This window comes from Erpetoichthys calabaricus, chromosome 6 (assembly GCF_900747795.2).
Source record: "Erpetoichthys calabaricus chromosome 6, fErpCal1.3, whole genome shotgun sequence".
NCBI lineage: Eukaryota > Metazoa > Chordata > Cladistia > Polypteriformes > Polypteridae > Erpetoichthys > Erpetoichthys calabaricus.
In genome coordinates, this window is record NC_041399.2 from 159,326,563 (window position 1) to 159,349,378 (window position 22,816).

General features: G+C 38.1%; 1 protein-coding gene across 3 annotated transcripts in view; it reads left to right on the forward strand.

The window, feature by feature from the left end:
* The window catches only part of LOC114653621 (V-set and transmembrane domain-containing protein 2A), a 254,282-nt gene that overhangs the window by 200,396 nt on the left and 31,070 nt on the right, over positions 1-22,816 (forward strand). For all 3 annotated transcript variants that reach the window (XM_051929089.1, XM_051929090.1, XM_028804036.2), the window contains exons 3-4: positions 5,335-5,385; positions 17,979-18,318. In XM_051929089.1, coding sequence (XP_051785049.1) covers positions 5,335-5,385; positions 17,979-18,318 — 391 coding nt within the window. The remainder of the gene's footprint in view (positions 1-5,334; positions 5,386-17,978; positions 18,319-22,816) is intronic.

Consider the following 22,816-nt stretch of genomic DNA (forward strand, 5'->3'; position numbering starts at 1 on the left):
CTCCAGATCCCATGGTGCCCTGCAGAAATCCTGCTGAGGTTGCTGCAGGGAAATCGCCATCTAGCATCTTGGGGGAGGCAGTGTCCCAAAGTAGCTGCCTTCCCCCAGCCTTCCATTCTTTAGGCGTCCTGGCCAGGTTGAGCTTCTGGCCGTCCATCACAGTATATATATACAAAAAAAGAAATGTAAGAACATCTTCTCATATGTGAGACATATTGCAGGCCGTCCAAAGATGGCATTGGAGCTGGTTTTCACATGACTCAGGCAGAAAGAGGTGGGTTCAAGAGGGCAGAAGACTGTCATCATAGATGGTCAGGCTGTTGATCTTCCATTCTGCAGAAGGAGAAACAAGAAAGGCATCAGGCAACAGCGCCACCCCCTTGTCCAGAAGATGATTATTATCAAAAGGAACCTTAGGCTGTCTCCCATGCGCACATGTTTAACTATAAACTGTATAAATATATAAAGGTATATATACATAAATGCATAAAAATAATTTTCTTCACACTAACTTTTTCACAGCTCGTTTATGTACACACTCAAGCTTTTCGTTGTCTAAAAATAGCCAAGTTATCCCTATCTTGCTCCCATGTTTTGACTTTGGTACAGTATTTGTTCCTAGCTCTTTCTCTGTCCCTCTCTCTAAACACTAGGACTTTCCTTCATTTGATTCCTTCCTTATATTTTTATCTGTAGACACCTTTAATCCCAAATTACCACCAAACAGAATAAATACTTTAAAGTTTGTGCCTGCAAACAAAGAACTAATCCTTTATTTCTTCAAAATGAAAAATGGTTTTGATAATCTGTGTCCCCATTTTCTTGTCAACTTCAGCATTTAGAGTGAGAACCTCTCTTTCACATATGTTTTATATTATATGGCACTAGTGATTGTGTTGGTGTTACCGGTGTTCTCAGAAAGAGGTTTTTCATCTTGCAGGGCACCCTGGATATCATCGAGAGGAGTCGTAGCGCAATGGCTTGATGGCAACTCTGATCTGTACCAGGAACTGAGAGGGATGGCAGCGAGGGCTCTGAGGGCAGATAAGGAGGCATTTGTTAGAGGAATCTGTGAGCAAGTGACACACCATCTGTGGTCTAGAGACCCACATCCTGCTTACAGAGGAATCGAAGCATTACGCACATCCGAATCTCTTCCTCGGGGAGTCGCAGTCAGGGTGGCTGATGGAACGGTCCTTATGGATGACACTGCATTTATGACCCGCTGGGCTGGCTACTTTGAGTAGCTGTTCAAAGCTGATCCTCCGGCTAGAACGTTGGGTATCTCTGAGTCCACAGTTCTTGAGGCTGATCCTCCAAGTAGCTGTGAACCACTCAATCTCACTGAGATTGCACAGGTTGTGAACCAGCTGAGGGAGTGGAAGGCTGCAGAGAACTGTGGTATCCGGGATGAACTTCTCAAGGATGGTGGTAAGGATGTCCTCCTGGCATTGCAAGCAATCTTTGCTTCCATTTGGGAGACTGGCGTCATCCCAAGTGACTGGAAAATGGGAAAGGGAAGGGTGATCACCTGGATTGCGGCAACCACAGGGGGATAACACTGCCTTTGGTGCCAGGTAAGATCCTTGCTAGGGCCATCCTCAATAGGATCCATGGTCACTTGCTCACTTACCAGCGACCAAAGCAGTTTGGTTTTATGCCTTAGTAGTCTACCATCAACCGCATCCTGGCACTGAGGGTTCTCATGGAGTGCAAACGTGAATATTGGCAGAGTTTCTTTGCAGCCTTTGTCAATTTTCGTAAAGCGTTCAACTCACTGTATTGAGCTGCCCCGTGGGACATCCTGAGGGTTCGTGGGATTCCCTCAGGATTGCTGGATATCATGACCAGCATGTACACTGGTACTGTGAGTGCAGTGCAGAACCTCTATGTTTTTCCCAGTTGATTCTGGGGTTTGTCAGGGGTATGTTCTTGCTCCTACTCTGTTCAATGCTTGCATGGAGCCGCTGTGGGGCATCTGTTGGTGAAGAAAGATTCACTGATCTTGACTTTGCTGACAATACTGTGATCTTCGTAGAGCCAATGGAGGTTCTGTGCGGGGCTCTCGAGAGACTGAGCAAAGAGTCTGAGAGTCTGGGCTTGTGAGTATCCTGGATAAAACCCAAGATCCAGGCCTTTAATGACCTCTTGGGCACAGCCATCAGCAATGTGTCTGTCTGCGTGGAAAGTGTCGACCTTGTCAAGAGGTTTACTTACCTCGACAGTGACATTCAGACTGGGAGGGCATGGGGGTCATGAGGTCGCTGGAAAGGGGTGTATGTCACTCCTGATATCTATGAAAAAGGACGAAGGTCCAAGTCTTAGAGTCCTGGTGCTTACTGTCTTGCTTCATGGTTGCAAAGCATGGATGCTATCCAGTAACCTCAGATGAAGACTGGACTTCTTTGGTACTGTGTCTCTTTGGAGAATCCTTGGGTACGACTGGTTTGACTCTATATCGAATGAGAGGTTGCTCATGGAGTCCCAAATAAGGCACATTACCTGCATTGTGTGGGAGTGCTAGTTACAGCACTATGGCCATATGGTGCGATTCCCCAAGGGTGATCCATCTTGCAGGATCCTCATTGTTGAGAACCCAAGTGGGTGGACCAGGCCAAGGGGATGCCCACGTAACACCTGGCTGCGGCAGATAAAGGGTAATTTCTGGAGAGTGGAACTGGACTGCGTGTCTGCATGGGGGGTTGCCAACCAGGATCCTGAAATGTTTCATCGTGTGGTGGGTTTGGCAATGCACTGTACAAGTGCCCCCTCCCCAACCTGCACTAGTGACATCAGGTATAACTGGGCACATTAGAGCGATAACCACAGCGTAGTAATGTCATAATCTAGCTAAGTGAAAGAAAAATACTTTTTCATTTTAGCTCAGTGGATCTTTAACTTTGAGAGACAGATGTTAAAAGTGGTAACTAAAATTACCCTGTTAGAAAATTTTGGTGTGTTTGCGATGTTCTAGATGTTCCAAAAAGCAAAGATTATGTAAGGAGAATGACCAGGAATTCAGAATCAAGGGAAACAAGGGACAATTATTTTAATTCAAGAAATACAAAAATAGTTTCTTTCACCAGTGTGAACTTGATATATCCATGTCAGTAATGTGTTATTGTCAAAATAAAGAATTCATAACAGAAAACAGCCATGTTGTGGTTTAGCAAAAAGAGCATTCAATGCTGATGTCACTTTTTAGTTGATGATTAACTACACCAAGATTACAAAATCTGACAGTTGACACCTAGGCTGAGGGACAGGCAGTGATGGATGCAAGGCTGAAACAAGACTCCATTCAACTAGTTTGTTGGTTGGACAGCAAAAAAGAAACAACACAACCATATCCAAGGTTGTGGGGTCAACCATCTGTCCAGTCAAGACAGTGGCCATCTCTTACTGTTTTAATCATTGGACATCAACAAACCATGGCAGCCTTATTACATACATGACTAGACAGAAAGTAGGCAGTCAGTACTTAGAGCAAGATGAGGATAAGAATAAGAATAGGACAGGATAACCACTATTCACTCTTTGAAAGCCAAATGTACAGGAACAGAAACAAAAGCCTTGCTTAGTCTATAGCCCTAATTTTCCAACTTGAAAAGTACAAATGGAAACAACAAGAATTTTTTGTGCAGATAAAAAACGAAACACACACACACACATAAACTGTTTTACTTTGTTCTCCATAATGCAGTAACAGCAGCCTCCAGTCCTATGTTTTAGGATCTCATTCATGTATTGACCACCTTTTTTCTTTCCTTTACATTTTCATCATTTGTGTTTCCCTTGTGGATTAATTGATTTTGCAAGTGATGGCGTGTCCCCCTTTTTTCCCCTCAGATGCAGCATAATATGATGTATCTGTTTTAGTCTTTGTTCTAAATAATTTATAAATTTCATTTTTGGAATTTTTTGTGTTTTTTTTACTTTAATAAATTTTAACATTATGATGGTGACACCACCCTGTTGATATCCTGGATTATTGTTCGCCATAGAAACCATTGTTTTATTATACTTTCTCATGGCATTGGCTATATTATTGGCATTGATAACGTTCAATGCCAGTCATGTGATTGCGTGTCATTGTGATGCCTCAATGTATATAACTTATTTAAGATGACCGTGCATGGTATTCGGTATCCAAACATTGATTCTCTTTGTTGTTTTACAACCATTTTTACTAGTGTAGAGGAAGATATCAGGCACTTCCACAAAGAATTTAGAGTTAGGACTTTCTTTGTGTTTGGTATTGCATTTTTGGCTTGACAATTGGTGTTAATAGTTTATTTGGTATTCAGACTTTAGCTTGAACTACAACTATGATTCTGACTATGCCATGGTGCTGGAACCTTCTCCTTTGAACCCATTCCTTCTCAGATGTTCAAAACATGTTAATTAAGAATGCCATCAGTGTGGAACATTTTTTGTTGAACGATACAGTTTGTCGTCACCACAAATCAGATTAGATAAGCAGTTTATTGATTTATTCTTAAGTAACTGTAGTCCACTACATAGTTTGAGTGACTAAATATGTGAACAAAGCTAATAAGATGAAATAACATAAAATAAACATTTTATACCCTATGTGCGTCTTGTAAATCTTTCACACATGTCTGAACATTCATTTAGTTAATTTATAAATTTATTGTAAAACATAAAATATAATGTAAATAAGGGTGTGGATTAAAAAAAGGAAAAACATGTTGAAGCTCTTGTCAGTACACATTGGGCATTAATTTCAAATTAGCAATACAACACAATGATAAATTAGGTTACTAGTATATATGTATTGATGTTTTTTTGTTAAATTTGTTCAAATGTTCGGCGCAGTCACAAACATTTGTGAAAGAAACTAGGTTTTCCATACTGTTATGGGCATTTTTATTGTTGTTATTGGTGAAATTATTGAAACAATAGCAACATTTATACAATAGCTGCTTTGTCAGAAAATATTTCTCCTAATGTAACTGTATCCTTGTACTGCTGAAGAGAATGTATAACGTACATTTTTATAGAAATAACAACTACAAGTTAATACTACTACTATTTTGATTAAAAGTAATAGCAATTATTACAGGAAAATTCAGTAATTTCATTGACATTTAGTACCTGTTTTTTACAATCATAAACTAATAACACTATATTTCCGAAGCTGTCTAATTTCCTTAAAGCCAAAAGTGTCTGTTGTTTCCCTTTTGGGGTTAATAAAACCAAACCAGATATTACAAAAAAAAATATTTTTTAAAGAGGAAATAAAACACTATTTTAAATGCCTAAGGAAGGATGTATTTAGATGAATAATTGTATTTTTTTATGTATTTTCAGGTGGAGGTTTTACCAGAAAGAGATCCAGATGATGATGGAACTAAAATAAGTGTAAGATTTTTAAAAATATTTTGTTATAAATTCAGATACTTTTGTATGACATAGGAAAGAGCATATTTTCTTGTAATGAAAATTGACATCTTTGTGCAGTGCATTACTTTGTTTAAATGTTCAGAGTTCTGCTTTATTGTCATGGACTATACATGCACTGGAATCCATGCTCCTCGTGGATTTGTATGGTGTGAAGAAGTCATATACAGTATTTTCATATTAAAAATAAAACTTAATGGCAAGTTTAAGTTTTGTTGGAAATCATTACATTCATGATTGGTAATTTAATGATAATAACTGAAACTTGGCTTCACCTGATGATTCCTGGACGCAGTTGCACAGCTAGCAGGCTGAAAAATCCCCTGCAGAGACAGAAACAAAGACTCAAGAGAGGGGATCTTTTCATATATGAGCATGAGGACTAGTCAAAAAACAATATAATCATAGACAGTAATTGTTCTCCTGACCTAGAGTTTATTTCATTTAAATGCCAAACATTCTTTCTTCTAAGAGAGCTAGGAGTCATGATTATCACTGCTGTTTATATACCACCCGATGCAAAACTTAGCATAGCTCTCAATCTCCTGCTAAATGCTTTAAACAAACACCAACAGGCTTACCACGATGGCTTTCACGTCATAGTGGGGGATTTGAATCACGCAAACCCGAAGTTGATTCTTCCTAAATTCTTTCAATATGTGAAGTGTCTGGATGAGAGACAAAAATACACTTGATCATGTCTACACATATGTTAAACATGCAAATACTGTAGAGCTACACCCCTCCCCCACACTGGCCAATCAGACCACCTTTCTCTGCTCCTCATTCCTGCATACACTCCTTGTAGGAGACATACAAAGCCACATATAAAATCTCTTAAAACATGGCCTGAGGATGCACTCTTTTGACTATAGTACTGTTTTGCAAACACTGATTGGGACATATTTGAACAAAGGAACCTAATGTAGTCGAATCTGTCCTATATCAAGTACGATGCCGATAATGTTACTGTAGAGAAGTGTATCCGTGTCTTCTGTAACCAGAAACCCTGGATGACCAGCAAGGTCAGGTCCCTCCTCAAAGACAAGCTTTCAGGTCAGGTGGCAGTGCTTTCTGTATAGTGCTATTAGAGTTGAGTTAAAAACAGGGAATAAAAGAAGCTAAAGTGATCTATAAAAGAAGGATAGAAGGCCATCTCTCAGAAAATGGCCCTTGGCATGTGTGGCAGGGAATACAGAACATCACCAGCAACAGGGGCTGTGTTACAACACCTGCAGACCTGGGGGGATCACTAGCAGAGGAGCTGAACTGTTTCTTTGCGCGCTTTGAGATGGAACATCTACAACGCAGTCTCATTCAATCAGCCTCAATTGCAATCTAGCGCCCATACACTTACTTTACAGGAGCATCAAATGAGACGAGTGCTCAATTCAGTAAACCAGAGGAAGGCTGCTGGTCCCAATGAAATACCTGGGAAGGTGCTGATCACCTCTCACATGTTTTAACAGGCATCTTCAATCTCTCCCTGAGACAAGCCTTTGTTCAAGTCTGTCTGAAGTCAGCCAACATCATTCCACTGGTGCCACTGACTGTCTCAATGACCATCGCCCAATAATAGCACTGAAGTGCTTCAAGAGGTTGGTTTCACACTACACCAAAGTCTGTCTCCCTCCCACTTTTGATACACACCAGTTTGCTTGCAGAGCAAACCGGTCCACTGAGGACGCCATAGCTGTAGCTGTCCACACTGCATTGAGCCACTTGGAACACAGAGGAACTAATTGAGGATGCTTTTTATTGACTATAGCTCAGTGTTTAATACTATTATTCCAGATATTCTAGATAGTAAACTGTCTAACTTAGGTTTCCCCCCAATCTTCTGTGCCTGGATAAAGGACTTTCTTATCAGTCACCCACAGACCCTGAAACTTTGCCCCCACTTTTCCTCTCCATCTCTCCACAAGGCTGCATGCTAAGTCCATTGCTGTTTGCCCTCTACACCTATGACTGCAGTCCAGCCCACCCTAATAACATCATTATCAAATTTGATACTATAGTGATTGCACTCATCTCAGAGTGGAATGAGTCTACCTACAGATAGGAGATCCTGAAATTGGCAGCTTGGAGCTCAACAAATAAACTGACACTGAAAACCTTGAAAACAAAGGAAATCAGCTTTGACTTAAGGAAAAATAGTGCAGACCTCAAACCCCTCTACATCAACTGTGATTCTGTAAAGAGGGTCCCAGCCTTCAAATTCTTTGGTACCTTCATCTCTGCTGACCTGTCTTGGTTTGCAGATACTGTAACAAAGCAGTTCTTAAAAAGGCACAGCAGCGACTGCAGTTCCTGAGACTGCTTAGGAAGAATAACCTGGATCAAAAGCTGCTTGTAAACGTTTACCATTCCTCCATAGAGAGCATGTTGACATACTGTATCATAGTGTAGTACAGAAGCTGCACTGCAGCAGACAGGAGGGGGTTTCAGCATGTCATTTGTGCAGCTCAGAAGATTGTCAGCTGCTCTCTGCCCTCTCTACAAAACTTGTATACTTCCCACTGCCTTGGCAGGGCAAAAAACATTTTGAAGTACCCCTCACATCCTGGTTTTCACTTGTTTGACTTGTTCCCCTCTGGTAGGTGATACATGTCAATCAAATCAACGACAAACAGGCTCAGAGACAGTTTCTTTCTCTGAGGCTTAACTATTTTGAATCTCAGCATGCACTGACCATCTCTCTTTTCTCTCTCCTGCACTCCCCCCTCCCCTGCTCACCTTTTGTTGGATGTGCAAATATATAAATTTCCTCTGCAAAATAATTACAGTCCAGTGCAATATTTGCTCTAGCTTTCCAATGTGCAATATCTACATTATTATTATTATTATTCTTTGTGCAATATTTCATATCATTTGTAATTTATTGTGCAATAATCACAGCCTAGAGCAATATTGTTTTATTTGTTGTATGTTCAATATCTTACATTATTTGTATTCTTTGCGCAATATTCTTATCAATGATAATTCAATTGTTGTACCTGCATGATCAGTAATATTCCTGTTTTGTAATTCCCCATTTGGTGCCTAGCAATTAGCACCTATTAATTAGTATATTTTATATGTTTTTTATTTAGCAGTTTTTATATAGTAACCATGTAAACATGCATGCTAAATCTAACATCTGAGAGAGACATAAAGTCTTAGACTTGTTAATGTACACATGAGATGATACAAAGGGTCTATGATTGAAATTCATGCTTGAATGAAGTTAAATATTAGGGTTGTTATGAATAATGAAATGTAACAATCTAACTACATGTGTGCTTTTATTTGAAAATGCACCATTGTGGACACAATACTCAATGTTTTGACCTCCTTGAAACCCAAAAGACATAAATGCTTCATCATTGTAATGACAACAAGCAATAACATTCAAATATAAATAAAAATAGTGAAAAAAAAACTTAAACATACTGTGAATGATTATTTAGGAAATGCATACGTTTCTGCAAGACAAATTCAAATAAAAAAACAGACAAACAGCCAAAGCTACCTCTAAATACAAGAAGCAAAAACTGAATCCATATTCTCTTCAACAAACATAACTTCTGAAGTGAGAAGATTCTGTCAAAAGAAGACTGAAAAATATGTTTCTCAGATTCATCCCCTGCAAGAGATGTAATATGTGAACTGTCACCCAAGATCCCATAGCATTGGAATACAGTAAGAAACTGACTAAAATATCAAACTTCACTGCAAAGGTTTATGTACTTAACAAGTGGTTCCAGAGACAAATAGATCTTCATAAGATTGTCAGCCCGACTAGACTAACAATTTCTAAAATAACTATCTACATCAAAGACAATGGCAACAAGTTGCAGGCTAACAAGAAAAGGACCAAGAAAATACAGTATTCCAACATCAAAAAAGAGTAAAATAAAACATATACTCTGACGAAGAAAACCTTAAAAACTGAACTTTCTTTTGAGTCAAACAAAGTTAAAATGAAAGTGATGCAGAAAAAAAGGAGTAACAGTTTTTGGAAATTTTATTTATTATTATTATTACTATTATTATTATTATTATTATTATTATTCTGAGTCACCAAATATATATTTCTTAACAACAGTGGTCATTTTCCACATCATTCAAAAATTAGACTGGCTACTAGTGGTAATGCAGGGATGAAGGCATGCTACAAACATGAAGTTTTAATTTTCTCATCCAGAAACACTTCCTTTACCAATGAGCCAGAATGCAGCTACAAGAGCATGGATCAAATATGATGTAAGCAAGGGTCTTCAGAAAAGTTACAACCATTTAAACTAGACTGTATAAAGGAAACCTAATAAAAAATATATAGGGCTGGTCAAATCAACCAGCCAAAGGCACAACACATAGAATTCCCTTCTTAAAATGTTATTAGAAATTAGAAATAGGATACATGATTTAGAGGCAACAATACTAGCCAAGGTCTATGATACAGTCTAGTGGTAATAATTACAGAATCATGACTCACAGTGATGTCAATTAATGTACACGTGAAATTTCATTACAACAAATACAACTATAATGAAGTTCTTAGTTCAATTATTTTTTTTCTGGACCCATCAGATGTTACCATTGACATAATACTAAGCAAATCTCATAAGAGTGAAGTTTGTTTGTTTGCAAAAATACAGTAAAACAAAGGAACTTTCCTCAAAAAATTAGTGTACTGTAGTGCCAAATCTGATGAGAAGCACCAGAATGTTAGACAGAAAAATGGTGGGATCGTGGTGGAAAACAATAAAAGACAGCAGTTTACCTTGGACCCTGCAAAAAAAATAAAAATGTGTCTAACGAATTTTTCATTTCACAATTGACACTGTCAACATTCTTGAAAGGCCATGATAAAACTGAAGAAAATGTGTGTGGGGTGAACTTTGGATTTCACCGAAAGCAGATTTGAGGTGATGCATTTGAAAATGTCAACAATGCACGGTTCATGTGGTTTCAAGAAGCTTGTTCAAAAAACTTTCCTGTCAGTGGACCTTTGATCCAAGAGAAGGCCAAGAAACTGGAAATTTTCTCACCCATTTTTTTTAAGACTGGAAACAATGTAACACCTATCCAGTTCTTGTCTTTTGAACAATAAAGAGAGGATAATAAAAAACTGTTATTTATCCCTTAAGATATAGCGATCACAGCAAAGTTAAATATGAAAACATTTTTGAAAACACAAAACTGAAAACCAAAACAAATATTATGGAAACTCAGCAACTATAAATAATAGATGAGGTCACTTCAGGGATATCTTCATCCAGGACAGAAAAATTATATAACATTTCCAAAATCATTAAAATTAAGAGACTAAAAATACAGCAAAATAGATAAACAAAGATATCATTAAAAATGTAAGACTTAATAGATCACTCTACAAGAACAATTACAAAATCAGCCATAAATTCAGACTTAGAGAAATGCTAAGCACTACAGCAAGGAATTCAGAAAAAAACTGAAAACGTCAACAGAGAAACTGAAAACAGAATTCCTATTGAAGTCAAAACAAGTGTCATGGTCAAGCTATGGTTAGTTTATTTCATGTTTTTAATTAGTAGTTTTCATATTTTTGCTATTAAGTAAATTTTGATAATATGGTTATGTTTATTTATTATTTAGTATTTACATATTGTGCAAGTATTCTATTTTCTTTAATTCTTTGTATTTTATTGGTGGAACTCAAGAGACAGGGACACCCTGACATCTCTACTGAAGGGCCATCCTCAGCATTTATATTTTATGGTGGGAACAGGTCTTTTAGAGGTTAAATGTGATTGGTGAATAATGCATCTCCGTATGTAGTATATTTTCAGTGTTCAGAAGTTTTTGGTTTCTGCCTATTTTAATAATTGAATTTTGGATTAGGATTTGTTTTCCTTTTAAGGCAAACATTTTTTTCTCTTTTTTTTCATTTTTTTCATTTTTATTCTTCTTTTGTGATATACAAACAGTTTTCTGCATTTGTAACGATTTCTTGTTGAACTTGTCTCTCAAGCCAGAGGCGTAATGGTTTCCATTACCTGTAGAGGTGATTTTTGGGTATTTTATGACATTTAAGATATTTTTGAAATTTTAAAGCCACCTACTCATTTTGGGCCTGTATACCCCAAAGCCTGCTTGTGAAGCACAAGGCCAGGCTTATCTGAGGTGGAGCCTATCTAAAGGCACGACAGTGAAAGTCATGGCTTGGTTTGTGGAATTTTCATACTTTTTTCACTATTTTGAGGGCACTTGATTACAACAACAAACAGCAAGCCGTTTTTTCCAGTACAGTGATCCCTCGCTATATCGCGCTTCGCCTTTCATGGCTTCACTCCATCGCGGATTTTATATGGAAGCATATTTAAATATATATCGCAAATTTTTTGCTGGTTTGCGGATTTCTGCGGACAATGGGTCTTTTAATTTCTGGTACATGCTTCCTCAGTTGGTTTGCCCAGTTGATTTCATACAAGGGACACTATTGGCAGATGGCTGAGAAGCTACCCAACTTACTTTTCTCTCTCTCTTGCGCTGACTATCTGTTATCCTGACGTAGGGGGTGTGAGCAGGGGGGCTGTTCGCACACCTAGACGATACGGACGCTCGTCTAAAAATGCTGAAAGATTATCTTCACGTTGCTATCTTGTGCAGCTGCTTCCTGAAACGACATGCTGAACGGTGCTTCGCATACTTAAAAGCACGAAGGGCACGTATTGATTTTTTTTATCTGTCTCTCTCTATCTCTCTCTCTCTGCTCCTGACGGAGGGGGTGTGAGCTGCCGCCTTCAACAGCTTTGTGCCGCGGTGCTTCGCATACTTAAAAGCCAAACAGCCCTATTGATTTGTTTGCTCTATCTATGTGACATTCTGTGCTCCTGACAAGCACTCCTTTGAAGAGGAAGATATGTTTGCATTCTTTTAATTGTGAGACTGAACTGTCATCTCTGTCTTGTCATGGAGCACAGTTTAAACTTTTGAAAAAGAGACAAATGTTTGTTTGCAGTGTTTGAATAACGTTCCTGTCTCTCTACAACCTCCTGTGTTTCTGCGCAAAGCTGTGATCCAAGCATGACAATATAAAAATAACCATATAAACATATGGTTTCTACTTTGCGGATTTTCTTATTTCGCGGGTGGCTCTGGAACGCAACCCCCGCGATGGAGGAGGGATTACTGTACTACCTATGTAGAAAAAAAGAAGTAAAAGAGACTATAAGAAACCTCAGAGATAGACAAGGAGAAATCTCTGAAAATTAAAAGTGAAATAATGAGTTTAAGCAAATATTTAACATAAGTATTTTTAAAAGAAGATATAAATGGAATGCCTCAGACTGAAGTAAAGACAAGCACCAAATGTACTAATTTTAAAATAGAAGGGTCACATGTGGTTCAGGCCTTCAAAGACTAATAAAACCTGTAAATTTGATGGGATTTTATCAGTTTAACTGAAAGATGGTTATTTATGAATCTTTATTGAGCTTATTCCAGCAGTCTCTTCAGATGGGAGAAGTACCTGATGACTGTAAGATTACAAATGTGAGTCCTATCCTCAAGAAGAAAGCAAAATGGATCTTTGCAATTACAAACCAATAAGTATTACTTGTATGCCATGACAAATTATGTGAACTATAAGAGTACTTACACTAAATAGCAGCATGCATTTATGAGAGGAAAATCATTTCAAACCAATCTTTATAAAGCTGTCACCTGGAGTAGTAGAGAAAAGCAAAGCAAACCATGTAACATAATTTATTTAGACTTTCAAAAAGCCCTTGATACAGTTCTATACCAAAAGGTTAATTCTGAAATTATGAGCCATTGGCATTTGTAACTTACAAAAAGTCTCTCAGGTTGTTTTTTCAGGAGTAAGCAGAGTGCTCAAATTAAAGAAGAGTGCTCCAAATAGTTGGAGGGATAGCAGATACTGAGAAGTTAACAAAAATAATTGAAGAAGAAATGCAGTTTAATTTAGTATAGAGCAAAGTGCTAAATGTATATAAAAGGAGCATTGTTTATGAATACAAGATGAAAAATATGGTCTTATATTAAGCACTCTCTGAAATGGAATTTAGGGCTTTATGTTGATAAAACATTTTGTTTATTTAGGCAATGTACAGCAGCAATTTAAAAAGCAGTATTATAATATTTTAAAAGCTGTTTTATAAATCAATAGGCATTATTCTAAGACTGTATTATCCAATACAGGGACCGCATCTGGAGTGCTATGTGGCATTGTGGTCACCACACTATAAAAAGTAAATATTGCAACAGCACTAGAGACGGTGCAGAGGAGAGCAACTATGAGCATCTAAGGAATAAAGAGTATGTCTCACTCTGACAGAACCTTTTATTCTTAAGCAGGGGATGATGTGGGTGAACCTTATCCAGGTGATCAGAATTTAAAATGTTGATCCATCAGTTTTATTCAGCAAAATAGTGCATCACATATTCAAGCACACTGGTGGAAATCAAGGGACAAAGCATTTAATAGCCAATAAGCACTTCTTCACACAATGGATCATGGAAATCCTGAACAGGCTACTAAATCATGTAGTTAGAAACCTGTTAAACCCTGTTAATGCAGAAACCTGCCTATTGAGCATCATCCTCTCAGGACCATTCCCGACCACTTGCCTCCTCTTTACAGCACTGGCTCCACTACAGTCTTGCCCCTTTACTTTCTCTTCTCTCTTTCTCATTTAAAGGTTGTCTATTTATTTATAGAAGAATATCTTTTTTGATACATCTGTGCAGAAGGCAGGGCTGTAGGTCTCTAGCAGTGTGGAACAAATAAACATAATTTATCTTTAAATACAAGCTGCTAAAATGTAAAGAAGGAACAACCATGTCCTGTACTTAGACTTGGCCAATGCCTATGAGTCAGTCCCACATAAACTCTTGTGGTCTTCATCTGAATTCTTCCATATACCACAGTGTATTGCAACTCTGGTCAAAGCCTTTTTTCAAGATCTCAAGTCCTCAATGACAACTGCAGAATACAACATGGCCTGGCATCCTGTGGAGTTAGGCATAATGGCAGGGTACACCATTTCTTCACTGGCTACTACCATAGGAATAGAAGTAATCATTACGGCTTCTAAAAAGGTAGTAGGAGGAGAGACATCAGGACTACAACTACCAGTGATGCAGGCATTTATGGATGACTTAAACATTCTGACAACAACCACCCCATGTACTAAATGGCTGCTTGAGAAGATCCATTCTAACATTAAATAGGGCCAAATGAAAATTAAAACAAAGACGTGGAGGAGCATTTCTGTAGTCAAGGGAAGGCTGGTTGGTCATAAGTTCCATGTGGAAGGGAATGATAACTCCTAATGTAACAGAAATGATGTTTCCATTACTCATGTTGAAACTCTAGAGAGCACATTCAGTTCCTTCATTAAGATGTGGATTAACCTACCAAAATTGTGAAGCAATATCTACCTTTATTGCAAATGGCCTCTGCAGTTGCCTGTCACAGAGCTGCTAGAAAAGTTCAAGTGTGCCAAGCTGAGGGTAGAGATGGCTCAGAACAATTTCAGAATCCAGTGAAAGTATTATCAAGGATACTGCACCCATGACCTTAACAGGAAGGAAGTAGCAAAGTCCATTACGCAGGCAAAATAAGCACTCAGATTTGCAGACATTGTAGGCCATGTGCAATTTGGAAGATGGCGTTTTGGCAAAGGTTCATATAGGCCCAGGTGGCAAAAGGCAACACAAAGGGAAAGGAGTGTTATGGTGGTAGATGAAGTACAGCAACAGGAGGAGCAAATGAGGTATGCAAGAGTAGTTTCTCAGGCACAACATGGACATTGGGGAAGGTGGAAAAACATTGAGAAAAGAAAAATCAATTGGAAAAATTTATGGGAAAAGGAAGGAAGGAAGGAAGAAATATAACCTTCCTTATAAGAGCTGTTTATGACTTTCTGCCATCTGAATCAGTGGCTTGGTAATGAACCTGCTTGTCCATTTTGTGGAACATCAAACCTCAAGCACGTCCTCCAATCCTGCAAAGTAAGCCTTAATCAAGAAAGACACACATGGAGTCACAACCAATTCCTTGGGTGTTTGGCATCCATTGAGGAAATATAAAGGTTGAAGAACAACTTGGCACCCTCTACAATTGGAACAATAGGAACAACTAGGATCTCCTTTGTTCAGCAAGGAGAATCAGTGTCGTACACTGTGACATGAATGGCATACAAGCATACTGCAACCAGTTCATGACTGGAAAAAGACAGTTGACCTTGATAAAAGGCTAATATTTCCACCAGATATAGCCATAGTCTGTGAGGTGCATGAAGGAAACATCTAAGATATACTGAGATAGCCACAAATGCTAATCAGCATGGATACATAGATTGCCAAAATTTTGCATCTTTTCACAACCACATGCTCAGGTGGCGAACAAAAACACTGGCAGCCAGTTTCCCTATGCGCGTTCGTATGCGCCAATGATTTCCCATTCTCCGCTTCCCATTTTCTTTCGTTTGCGTATACAGGGCCTAACAATGCAGCTGATGTTGCACAAGGAGTTATAATGTTAACCAAGCAGAGGCCTCAAGGGCTGGAAGAGGTGGAAAAACTGTTGCTAGTGTGGTTGAACGAAAAATCAACTTGCAGGGGATAGCATAAGCGAGCCGATCATATGCGTGAAAGGCTGGAAGATTCATGGCTATTTGCTGAAAAAAATCCTTCTTCGAGTGGCTAAGGTGAGGAATTTAAAGCCAGTAGAGGATGGTTTGAAAAGTTTCGCAAGAGAAGTGGCATTTAATTTTTTTCCCTGTGCTTAAAACTCATAAAAAAAGTGTTTACAGCGAGCGGTTCGTAAGGGTCTAGCGTGAACTCTTGCAATGTTAGTTTTCTCTGTTGTTCAATGTTTTCTCAGTGTTATTCAATGTTTTTACATTTAGTTTACTATTACACTGTGCATTCTATGGTATAATTAACTATTTTTGTGCTTTACAAATATATACAGTATTTACATACAGTTCGTATGGTCTGGAATGGATTCATTGTATTTACATACAATCTTATGGGGAAATTACGTTCAGGTCGCGACCAGATCAGGTTACGTCCAGAGTTTTGGAATTACGGTCGTGACCAGAGGTACCACTGTACTTTATAAATCCCCAAGGGGAAATGAACATAGAAGGATATATAATATAATAATATATAATTCACATAGGATAGAAGGTACAGATTCTAAACAGTAGAGATTGACTGCAGAGTATTGACTGTGGCTACTTCCATGGTCTAAAGGGTTTGGGATTCCAAGGCCAGGACCAACAGAAACCTATAAAGCAGCTTTTGGAGACAGATAAGCAAGGCAGTCACTGGTTATGAATGAAGAGGAATGATGGCAGCTGGGCACAAAAATGATCCATGAGAGTTCAGATGTGGAGTGGGCCTCACCTGCGATTCCAGCTTGTCCATCTGAAGCCTTTGGAGATACAATGGGCTTCAATGAAACATATAACAAGGAGGGGGCCCACCTGATGACCCCTGAGAAGCATCTGCCACCCATCAAAACCCACCTCAAGATCCCAATACTATGAGCCGAGTTAGGATCTGTTTATTTAGGGGACTGAAATATCTAGTCCTAAGTGCTTAAACTATAGCACATGCTGAGTAACTTTTGCTGAGGATTTAGTAACAAGGTAACAGCTGAGGGCAACATTTTGAGTGAGTTAATGTAATTAATTTCACATGTTTCTTCTTGACAGACATTTATTCAAAGCCATGACATGCATACACTGTTTTACAATATGTGTGTAATCTCAAGACACAAATCAATACTTAATAACACTCTTGGCTTAAAATATTGACATATTTGATAAGCTCCTTCATATAAAAACAAAAGAATAGTCTGGGTATTTTCAATATTTATAAAAAAATGCTTCAATATATGACACAATTTAATGTGGAAAATTAATATGTACTATGATTGTGAATGAATAACTTCAACATGAAATATTCCAAATTTTTGCTTTAAAGACAAAATTCTAAAGTCCATATGTCCATACATCCCAGATTATTTTCTGGAAGATATGTTGGAACTTCTGTATTTTCCTGTGATAGTCCGACATGTTGGCATATATGTACTTCATCACATATACTAGTAACGTAACACATATTTAGTATATATATATTAATGTGTGATGCAGTTTCTTCAAATAACTTAAGGCAATATATGAAACTGGCATGGAAATTTTCAGTGAATGATGCCATGTTGAAATGGTATGTGCATCAGTTTTCTTATGATATTAATGTATGAGGGATAGAGTTGAAATGTGCAAAACTTCAGTTTCAGTGTATTCATTCAACAAAAGAATAAGTGAAATGCACTGATATTAGTAAATAGTTAAACTCTGAGAATAAAACAGATAAAAAGATACATAAATCTACAATTTTATAACCAATGTTAAAAGGTTAATATTAAGCAATTTTAAATTAATTTGAAATTAAGAAAAGATAGCATAAGACTGATAAAATAAATTCAACTATAATATTCAATTGAAATAAGAATTGCATGTTTTCTTATTTGATATTTTGCCTTCTTACAGACAGTAAAGGTACAAGGAAATGATATCTCCCACAAGCTACAAATATCCAAAGTGGAGAAAGATGATGAAGGTCTTTATGAATGCAGGGTCACGGATGCCAACTATGGAGATCTCCGGGAATACAAAGCTCAGGCTTACTTGAAAGTAAATGCCAGCAGTTATTCACGAAACATGCAAGCACTGGAATCCTCACCATTACACCTTCAAGATGGAAAATCACGCAGGAGTAACACAGCTGCTGTGGCCAATACTGGGGTGAGTTCAGATAACCAGCGACTCCATTCAACCTCCAGTTCTCATACTACAGCATCCAAAATTCTCAAACACAGCCCTGGTTCAGGTATGATATCTGCTTCTTTCAAACTTTTTTGAATATTATTCATTTTTTCATGTATACTGAAAACATGAGTTGCATACAGATCTACTGTAATTTTCAAATGTGGAAATTGTATAAACTGAAAAGAAGAATAAAATATGAAAGTATACTGTTATACTTTTGTTGCAAATTGTATTAATTGGTCAAATTTTCATGTAAGCAGTATATCAAGGTGTACTTGTGCTGAATACACTTTAATTAAAAAAATAAAAATTAATTGCAAAATTTTCAATATATACAATATGTATATATAAAACAGTGCTTATTTGTAAGGCTGGAGATCCCTTGCTTATGGGAGTTTAACACATTGCCCACAGTCTCGCCAGCAGTTCTTGTATTTCAATAGGTGCTTGCACAGAGTGTATGACTAGATATCAGCAAAACAAGACTTCAGCAAAAGAAATGTGTCCACACTCAGCCACCATTCAGTCTTTTATTTGATGTACAAAGCCAAAATTGTACTGTGTGTCTTGTGAAGTCATGAGCATTATAAAATACTATGGTCCACAGTTTATCATTAAACAGCATAATACAAATTTGAGCCATGAGTATACAAATGCATTGTGCTTGTGATCTAAAGTATAAATATAGTCTTACAGGTACAAGCAGTAAATCTTTTGACATGACAGTGGCTAATACTGGCAGGTATATATTAAGCAAGATGAAATGGGCTCACCTTTAGAGCTGTCAGCTCTGAGAGATGTTGATGAAGGTTGCTTTCCTGCAGACCATGCTGCTGCTGTCATGAGAGGCTCTTGCATAGCAATGCTATTTAGTACATGATCAAACACAATTATTTTCAGGAAAAATTACAAGGTGTAGTAAGTTTGAAAACTATTCAATTTCTGTCAGTTCCTCCCCATTTAATGATAGACTGTAAGACTTTATTAATTACAGTGAATCTCAAAATGCTACCGTATGTTCTACTGTAAGAAAAATGATATTTTTATAGTAAATTTTTATAGTATAGCACACATTACAATAAGTTAAATACAGTGTATTCAAAACTGCAGTCACTACATCCTTACAAACATTAATATAAAAAATTGAGTTGCTTTAAGTAATACTCAAGACTCATGACCCCTATCCATCTTCTTAGAATACCAGCATGACAGAGTAGCCGGGGTAGCAGCCCAAACTCTCCACCTGCAACTGAACCCAGACAAAATTTCCTATTGCTCAAAAATGAATCATTAAGGAAACTGAAATAACAAATTATTATACATAGTTTATCATTTAAATACTTCATTGTTTTAAACAATTATTCATATATTTCTTAGCAATGAAAACTGTTGGAGTATGGTAACAGTGATAATATATGTACACCCACCGGCGACTTTATTATGTACATCTTGCTACTACCAGGTTGGATCCCCTTTTGCCTTCAGAACTGCAGTAATTGCTTGTGGCATAGATTCAATAAGGTGCTGGAAACATTCCTCAGGGATTTTGGTCCATATTGACCTGATAGTATAACACAGTTGCTGCAGATTTGTCAGCTGCACATCCATTATGCGAATCTCCCATTCCACCACATCCCAAAGGTGCTCTACTAGATTAAGAACTGATGACTGTGGATACCCCTTGAGTACAGTGAACTCATTGTCATGTTCAAGAGACCAGTTTAAGATGATTGAGCTTTGTGACATGGCATGTTATTCTGCTGGAAGTAGCCGTCAGAAGATGGGTACACTGCAGTCATAAAGGGATGGACATGGTCCGCAACAATACTCAGGTAGGCTGTGGCATTTAAATAGTGCTCAGTTGGTACTAAGGGGCCCAAAGTGTGTCCAGAAAATATCCCCCACACCATTACACCACCACCACCAGACTGAACCATTGATACTACCATCTGAATGCTTCTGCAGAAATTGAGACTGATCAGACCAGGCAACATTTTTCCAATCTTCTATTGTCCAATTTTGGTGAACCTATGCAAATTGTAGCCTCAGTTGCCTGTTCTTAGCTGACAGGAGTGGCACCTGGTGTGGTCTCCTGCTGCTGTAGCCTATCAGCTTCAAGGGTCAACATGTTCTGCATTCAGAGTTGCTCTTCGGTTTTAACGAGTGGTTATCTGAGTTACTGTTGTCTTTCTATCAGCTCGAACCAGTCTGGCCATTCTCCTCTGACCTCTGGCATCAACAAGACATTTTCACCCAGAGAATTCCCAATTACTCGATATACTCTCTTTTTCAGACCATTCTCTGTAAACCCTAGTGATGGTTGTGCATGAAAATCCCAGTAGTTCAGCAGTTTCTGAAATACTCAGAGCAGCCCGGCTGGCACCAACAATCATGCCACGTTCAAAGTTGCTTATATCACCTTTCTTCCACATTCTGATGCTCGGTTTGACCTTCAGCAGGTTGTCTCAACAATGTCTACATGCCTAGATGCATTGAGTTGTTACCATGTGATTGGCTGATTAGATATTTGCATTAACAAGCAGTTGAACAGGTGCTCCTAATAAAGTGGCCAGTGAGTGTAGTTTAGTAGTTAATATAATACATTGCCACCCAGTGACAGGATATTATATTTACTACTAAATTATATATATATTGTAATTGTTACAACAAGTCAGTGTTAACTTCCTCCAACACCCCTACTCAACAACCACCCTTTACTTCAGTCCCATTCTGGATCTTAGTTTTACAAATTTGTTTTATTTGAGTGGATTTGTCATAGCAAATGCGATCATTCTATCAGTCTCACAGTATGAAAACACAATCACTTTTTGTTCTACTAAATCATGAATGTAATGGTGTCTGACATCAATGTGCTTTGTTCTTGCCTTGATCTTCTCACTGGTTGCAAGCTTAATGCATTTGATTGTCCTCATGTAAGACTGTCAGATTGGATATTGGCCCTCCAAGACCTTCTAGTAACTGGCGCAACCAAACAACTTCTTTACTGGCATAGGCAGCCAAGATAAATTCTGCTTCTGTCAAAGATAAAGCTACTAAAGTCTTCTTCTTGCTGGACCAGGATAGAGGACTGTCTCCTAACTTGAATAAATAACAAATTGTGGATTTGCAAGTGTTGAGGTCACCTGCCCAATCAGAGTCCACATATACTATGAGGTTGATGTTATCAGTTGCAGACAATTTCAAACTCAAGTCTCTTGTCTGTTTGAGATACCTCATGACCCTCTTGATTGAATGCCAGTCTCTTTGAGACTGCAGCTGCAATGTCTGGACACGTGGTGGTTGCAATATACAGAAGTGCCCCCACTGCTTGTCGGTACTGTTCATTAGTAGGGAGAAGATCTTCTTCACCTTCCAACTTTAAATACTCTGTGTCTTTTCCGAGAATGTTCACCTTTTTCATTTTTGTTGTTTTTCATCCTGCTGTTAGTACTAAAAAAAAACATGCATGGTAGGCTGAAGTCATGTTTAGCTAAATAATTAAGACTGTGTCACTCAATTTTCTGTTTAAAGAATTAATAACAAAAAAAAAATCATGATTAGGGAATGTCCTGGGTTTGCCCTTTGCATTACATAAACATTCAAAGAATGAATGAAGACGGCAATTTCTCTCATTTAAAATAACTCTCATTGTGAAATTCCTGTTTTTGTACCATTTAGCATTTCCTCATAATTCTGAACATTAAGATTATTTATTGAGATAAAATCTATAAATAAACAAAGTAGTGCTCTTTTTTCCAAATTTTATACAAAATTTGTGTACAGATCATATTAAAGGTTAATCAGTACTGCAGTAGGAAAAAAAGCAAATAAAAAAAAAACTCCAGCAATGAGAACAGAGGGCCATGGAGGATTAACTACTGATATAACTTCACAGCTATATTACTTCTTTCAGTTTAAATGCATTCTTGCAATTCTTCATTATAAAAATATAGAAAAGTATGTTACAAATATCCCCTGTTGTTAAGAAACAATTCTGTTTGAAGGTACTTGCAGTGTTGGAAACATGGATGGTAAAAGAGCTCTTAAAATCCCATATCTTCCTCATACAATATCATGAAACATTTTACCACTTCAGTCCAGCTAATTAAGCTATTTTAATTATGAGTTACCTTGTATTGGGGCGGCACGGTGGTGCAGTGGGTAGCGCTGCTGCCTCGCAGTTGGGTGATCTGGGGACCCGGGTTCGCTTCCCGGGTCCTCCCTGCGTGGAGTTTGCATGTTCTCCCCGTGTCTGCGTGGGTTTCCTCCGGGCACTCCGGTTTCCTCCCACAGTCCAAAGACATGCAGGTTAGGTGGATTGGCGATTCTAAATTGGCCCTAGTGTGTGCTTGGTGTGTGGATGTGTTTGTGTGTGTCCTGCGGTGGGTTGGCACCCTGCCAGGATTGTTTCCTGCCTTGTGCCCTGTGTTGGCTGGGATTGGCTCCGGCAGACCCCCGTGACCCTGTGTTTGGATTCAGCGGGTTGGAAAATGGATGGATGGATGGGTTACCTTGTATTTGAATTTCCAGTAACATTTATTTTTGAAGAAAATCATGAA